Source organism: Chinchilla lanigera, unplaced genomic scaffold, assembly GCF_000276665.1.
Source record: "Chinchilla lanigera isolate Chin_1 unplaced genomic scaffold, ChiLan1.0 scaffold00010, whole genome shotgun sequence".
Classification (NCBI taxonomy): domain Eukaryota; kingdom Metazoa; phylum Chordata; class Mammalia; order Rodentia; family Chinchillidae; genus Chinchilla; species Chinchilla lanigera.
Window position 1 is genome coordinate 5,596,778 of NW_004955411.1, and position 6,333 is coordinate 5,603,110.

General features: G+C 58.9%; 1 protein-coding gene across 1 annotated transcript in view; it reads left to right on the top strand.

Annotated features, from left to right (window-relative positions):
- Positions 1-1,834: 1,834 nt before the first annotated feature.
- Tram2 (translocation associated membrane protein 2) overlaps positions 1,835-6,333 on the top strand; it is a 22,074-nt gene continuing 17,575 nt past the window's right edge. Inside the window, exons 1-7 of the mRNA XM_005377655.2 lie at positions 1,835-2,071; positions 2,440-2,498; positions 3,192-3,276; positions 3,797-3,867; positions 4,859-4,963; positions 5,168-5,311; positions 6,138-6,301. Of these exons, the coding sequence (XP_005377712.1) occupies positions 1,883-2,071; positions 2,440-2,498; positions 3,192-3,276; positions 3,797-3,867; positions 4,859-4,963; positions 5,168-5,311; positions 6,138-6,301 (817 nt within the window). The 5' untranslated portion in view covers positions 1,835-1,882. The remainder of the gene's footprint in view (positions 2,072-2,439; positions 2,499-3,191; positions 3,277-3,796; positions 3,868-4,858; positions 4,964-5,167; positions 5,312-6,137; positions 6,302-6,333) is intronic.

Consider the following 6,333-nt stretch of genomic DNA (forward strand, 5'->3'; position numbering starts at 1 on the left):
TAGACAGCTGCCTGGACAGAGGGCTGGAAAAGGCTGTTCTCAGAGCAGTGAGTCACTTCTTCCCGCCTGCTCTCCTCCCCGCTCCAGTCCCTGCGGGTTGGTCGCTTGCAAGTGGGCAGCGTTTCCTTGGGGAATTTTCTGGGCTTGGTGTTGGAGTTCTGGCTTCTGTCTCCAAAGGAAGGAGGCCCCTGCAAGAGGGCTCCTATGTAAGACGCTAAGGCCCTCTCGGCCGGAGACTTCTTGGAAGCTGCTGCTCTTGGCCAAGTCGGGAGCAGGGAGAAGAAACACCTCTCCCTTCCCAGTCCCAGGAACACCATTTTCCCTTCGCAGCAGCACACTGCTCACCCCCCTGATCTCTCAGATGGAGGCAGAGTGGATGCAAGACCGGGTATTGTGTGCGTGGGGCCAGAGATCATGGAGGCAGATCCGTGAAGGGCAAGCGGGAGTGAGCTAGACAGCAGCGGTGCGGAGGTGCGAGGAGCTCCCGGCCACCACACACCACACCCTAGTGGCAGGGCCTCCTGTCTCCTCGCCTCGGACAGGGAGGGGGACCGTGAGATACCAGGCCGTGAGGTCTGGGTGGGTTGCCATGACCTCAGCGTTAGTGCATCTGATTGGACTGATGCGTTAGGTCACCGCGCTCCTGGAGGCCCCGGGGTGTGGCGCTGGGGCTGTGCACTGTAAGTGCAGTGCCCGCTTACGGCCAGAAGGCGCAGGGTGACTCGGGGGTGGAAAGCCAGCTGCACAGATTTCCACCAGGCCGTGTTCTCTCTCCCAAGGTTATGGAGCCGCTGCCTTTAACCGATAACAATAACCCACAACCCGCGGGCCAGCTGCCCCTGCCTTTAATCGCAGGGCGAACAGCCGCGGTTCCCAGCCTTCTCCGCCAAGCTGCAGCTCCGCTCACTTTCTGACTGGTAGAAGAACCCGCCTGGGGCGCTAGGACCGGGAAGTGGGTGGCTCAGCCAGACCTCAGCTGTGCCGCTGAGCCACCGTCTCATTGCAGGTGGTTCCTGTCCCTTCACGTCCTTCTTCTTGCGAGAGGTCATACTGACCTGACCTTCTCTAAGTCACCAGTAAAAGCTCTCTTTTTTCTTTGGAAGAAGAAAAAATTTCCTAAAGCATTGCTCATTCATTGGCTCAACCGATACATGTCCTGGACTCTTGTGTCAGCTGATTCTTGCTGGAGGAGTAGTATTTCCTCCTGTGTCCTAGAATCTTGGTTTTATAAACTCATCTTGGGCTAGGGTGTATGCCTAAGATATCACTGGCCCTCTACACTGTTAATAGGAATTTATGGGCCTGGTGCTTTCTGGTATGTATTTGAACTCCAGGCCCATAACCTGATGTCACAGATTTTAGAGTGAAGGTTTTTGTTTTTATCCTAGGCTGAACAGGCATCTTTTTTTTTTTTTTTTTTTTTTTTAAATCAATGAACACTTTCTACATTATTCTTTCTCTGAAATTTAAGGGTCCTGATTTTATACCAGGGTCTTGGGTTTCTCCTCCCATGACCACCTTCTGTTCTGACATGGGCACAAAAGCCCTGGCTGTGAGCTGGGTGTGATGGTGCATGCCTGTAATCACAGCGCTCCGGAGGCTGAGGCAGGAGTATCTACCATGAGTTCGAGGCCTGCCAGGGCTATATAAGTGAGTTCAAGGCCAGGCTGAACTACATACTGAGATCCTGCCTCAAAAAAAAAAAAAAAACCCTGGCTCTGAATGTGGTAACACATGCCAGTAATCCCAGCCCTCTGGGAAGATAAAGCAGAAGGATCAAAAATTCAAACTTAGTGAGACCCTGGCTCAAAATAAAAAATGAGAAAGGGCTGGGGATGTAGCTCAGTATGAAGGGCCTAGGTTCAGTCCCCAGTGCCACTAAATGAATAAACAAATGCAGAAGCACTCCTTGGTGTGGAGGAAGTCCCAGCAGTGGAGACACCCGGTGAAACTGGTGCGGTGCGATGGGGGCTGGGGCCAGATGCAGGGGCTGTGGGTCCTGCCAGTCTTTTTCTCCTGCTTTTCAGCTTTCCGGTGGGCAGCAGTGCTAGCGCACCTACTCGTTCATTCTGTAAGCATTTCCCGAGCGTCTGCATGCCAGGCATAGTACTAGACACGGCCACAAGAACTGTCACATTTCCAACAATAACTGAGGGTGGTATTTTTATCCTCGTTTTAAATAGGCCAGTGGGAGCTTAGGGTCGCTTGTGGGCTTGCTCAGCATTTGCAGCTGGCAGACGTCAGACCTGAGTGGAGACACAGGCTTCAGGCCCTAGAGGGTGACGCTCCCTACTGCATCCTGACTGCCCCTCCAGACAGCACTCTCCTCGGCACGTCTCTGTCCCTCCCTCTTTCTAGCAGGTGGCGGCTGGGTGCATCGAGGACCCTGGGACCGGTCACATGTCCACATCTGTAAATGCCCTCTTTCTCCCACCACAGGAAGGGTACCTAACCAACCCAAGAAGCCTCTGGGAAGACTACCCGCATGTGTACCTCTCGTGAGTACTTGTGAGCCTCGGTCCGCAGGGAGGAGTGAGCTGTGCTTGGCTTCTGTCTGTGTGGCCAGCGGTGCGGGGACTGGGTTGTGTCCTGGGCCTGTCGGGCGTGGCGTGAGGACAGCAGACCTGCCCGTGTGCGTGACAGGACAGCTCGCGATGGGGTTCACCCGCACTGTGCCCCGCACAGAGCCTCACGCTCGTGGGACAGATGCAAAGCAGAACCCTCCGTCCAGGCCTTTGGCTTTGTGTCCCCTCGCTGACCCCTCACATCCACAGCAGCCTTTGCTCCCCAGAGCCAGCGTCCCCTGCCTCTCGGCTATGCCAGGACCTGGCCTGACTGGCTCAGGAGGCTGTGCCTTGTCTCTCCTAATGCCTTTCTGAGCAATAGCCGCGAAGGACAGAGTGGGGCTCAGTCTCCCAGTGCTACCCCGGGCCTCGGTGGTTCGGTGTATCGGGGTGGGAGGCTCTGTGCGCGTCCCCAGTATTGTGTGGTCAGCTTTCCTTGTCTAGGCAGAGGAGCCCCTCACCCCACAGGCTCGTGATCACGCCTGTGTTTTTCCTTGGCCTTTCCCTGTCCCTGTGTACGGTGCTGGGTGCCCACATAGCCTTGGCCATCCTTTCTCTGTGCACTCGGTAGACCCTCCTGGGGCATTTAACCGGGTCCCACCCATGTGATTCACTTTCTGTGTCCAGCTTCCAGGTGAAGTTTTTCTACCTGTGCCAGCTGGCCTACTGGCTGCATGCACTTCCTGAGCTTTACTTCCAGAAGGTACGGAAGGTGAGTACTCCGCCCACCCTTCCTGCAGGTCCCTTCTCCACGGCCCTCCCGCCACTCCCGTGGCACCCCGTCCCTTCCTCCGGAAGCAGGCGGGTGGCCGGGAATGGGGTGTGCTGGGCCTGGGGAAAACCCTGGGCCAGTCCTGTAACAGTGCCATGCAGGCCCGCAGGAGAGCAGAAACCAGTGCCAGCCCCAGCCTGCATCTTCCACTAGGCTGCGGCTTTAGGGAAACCAAAACTGTTTTTTTTAATAGTTTCTTTCTGAATTATTCCCCCAAACCCTCTTCCCCAGTCCCCATCTCTTCTTTCTCAACTCAGACATTGCCCTTGCCCCTGGGCCCAAAGCTGTGTCCCTGCCTGGACTTCTCAGCAGCCCCATGCGAGGGGCTCTGGAGTGACGTGGCGCTGGGTGCCAAAGCTCTCTAGGCCTAGGGTGGTGGGGGCCTGGCCTTCCTCACCTGCTGCATGCCCTGCTCCTCGACAGGGCCCAGGTAGTCACCGTCTGCGTCTCTTGTTTGTAGGAGGAGATTCCCCGCCAGCTCCAGTACATTTGCCTGTACCTGGCCCACATAGCGGGAGCGTACCTCTTGAAGTAAGTGAGGCCTCGAGCAGCCAGGTCTCCCTGCCCCGCCGTGCCCTGCGTCTGTCCGTACAGTCCCGCTGTCGGCAGCATTTACTGGGCGCCGTCTGCGTGCCGAGTGCCATGCTAAGATGCGGGAGTGCAGAGGACAGCCAGTCCTTCGTTTGCAGGGTTTGTCCCCACCTGGTGGGACGGGCAGCCCAGGGCGGGACAGTTCACCGCGAGCAGCGCTGTGATGAGGCCTGTGTCACGGGCCATGGGGAGCCCGGGGAGGTTCTGACGGCTCTTGGCCTTGAACCGTACCTTTGAAGCTTGAAGGCAGCTGACGCTGAGCCCCTGCTTCACAGGGTGCCGATGCCCCTGGAGTCTGTAGCCCTGGGCTTGTCTTTGCTTTGTTTGTAATGAAATGGAGACCAGTCCCCGTGTGGTGGTTCTAGACGTGGAAGCGTTGCTGTGATGTGAGACCTTGATGTTATGAGAAGAATCGCACTGATGAGTAGGCCGCACCATGGCCAAATTGCACTTGTCTGGATCTTTACCCCCGCGGCATAGGAGACCGCTGGTTGGCCCTTCCTGTGGACTGGGACTTGGGCGCTTGCTGTGTAACTTTTGCTAAGGGCCGGCGCTCCCTGGCCCCGTCTCCAGGCCCCTCACAGCAGGCGTCTGTGACAATGACGGACGCGGGTTACCAGCGCCTGCCGTAGCCCCCATCTGGAGCCTAAAGTCACGCCAGTCCCTGGGGAGCCTTGGGGGGCACAGGCGGCGTGGCCCACCTCGCTGTGCTTTGGGCTGGCGTGGTCCGTGCAGAGTGGGTCCACGGAAACCGCTCCGGACAGGACGAGCCGCAGGCCGGGGGCAGTCTTCCTCAGGGAGAATTCCTAAAGGCGCAACGGCTAAACTGAACCTAGAGGACGGGGCAGGGCCAGTGAGGAAGCGAGTCCAGGCCCCGGGGGCAGCGCGCCTGGAAGGGGTGACGGCTTCCACCCTGTCTTTCCCGCTGCAGCCTCAGCCGCCTGGGCCTCGTCTTGCTGCTGCTGCAGTACTCCACCGAGTTCCTCTTCTACACGGCGCGCCTCTTCTACTTCGCGGACGAGAACAACGAGAAGCTGTAAGTGAGGCTGCAGGGCTGCTGCCCGGTGTGAGCTTCAGCCCAGGTTGCTCTTTGCCCGGAGCATCTTCCTCTGGGTATTTGGAACGCTGCTCAGGCCCCCCCTTGAGGCCTTTTCCCTCTCAGGGTGGCCTCTGCGTACGTGGGTGAGGGTTGCTTCAAGGGTCCCAGAGGCAGACATCACCTCCCTGCCTCTGTGAGCAGGTTTAACGCCTGGGCTGCCGTGTTTGGGGTCACGCGCCTCTGCACCCTCACCCTGGCTGTGCTGGCCATCGGCTTTGGACTGGCCCGCGTGGAAAACCAGGCCTTCGACCCCGAGAAAGGGAACTTCAACACCTTGCTCTGCAGGTGAGTTGCGCCGGGCGTCCCCGAGCCCTGCCGGGAGCCTCCTGACCTTGACTCGGCTTCCACAGGCGGTCGGGGGCTGGGAGCCGAGTCTTCCACACGCTGACATTTAGCTGGCAGTCTCCAGACTCGGGCCTGAGGGAGGAGGAAGCCTTTTGCCTTCTTCAGAACTCTGGCCCCGCCCTGGCTGTGGTCTGCTCAGGTGCAGTCAGGGTCTTAGTCAGATGCAGATTCCCTTTCCTTTACCTAGTGGGTTAAGAGAGTTTTCGCACCCAGTCTGTCAGCCAGTCATTACAGCCATGCGTAGGCTGTTTATTGCCCAAGTGAAACCTGTTAATACGTGTAGCCAGCATCCAAGGAACCCAAAATGGTGAGGAAAAGAACCCCACGGTGTCCGTGGCTTGGCCAGTGGCCTTTCCTGCCAGCAGGGATGGCAGCCACGAGCCCATGGCCCCCGGAGGGGTGGGCTCATCCACACTTGCTCTAGCTTCGCGTGACATGCCAGACGGAAGAAGCGACTTTTGCAGAATTACTTGCGCCACGTCGTAGTTCAGTGCACTTGACGCCCACCGGTATTTGTGGCATTTGCATCAGTCTTGCGCATGGCGCTGTGGATACTAAAGCGGCGAGGCTGGGGACCCCCGGTGGTGGGAGTCATGGGGCTAGAGGCCCCCGTCACTGCTTCCTCGCTCTGCCCGGAGAGTCCCTTCGCACTGCCGCGGTGCCGGCCGGGGCCCAGGCCGACTGCCGAGGCTCCGCTCTTCCGGCAGGGCGGCTGCGGGCCGCAGGTCCCTGCCCTGCCTGAGCTGCGCCCGCTCTGCCCCCTCAGGCTGCTCGTGCTGCTGCTGCTGTGTGCCGCCCAGGCCTGGCTCATGTGGCGCTTCATCCACTCGCAGCTGCGACACTGGCGGGAGTACTGGAACGAGCAGAACGCCAAGCGGAGAGTCCCAGCTGTCCCCAGGCTCCCGGCCAGGCTCACCAAGAGGGAATCCGGTGCGTGCCGGGCCCTGCAGCCCGGAGAACGG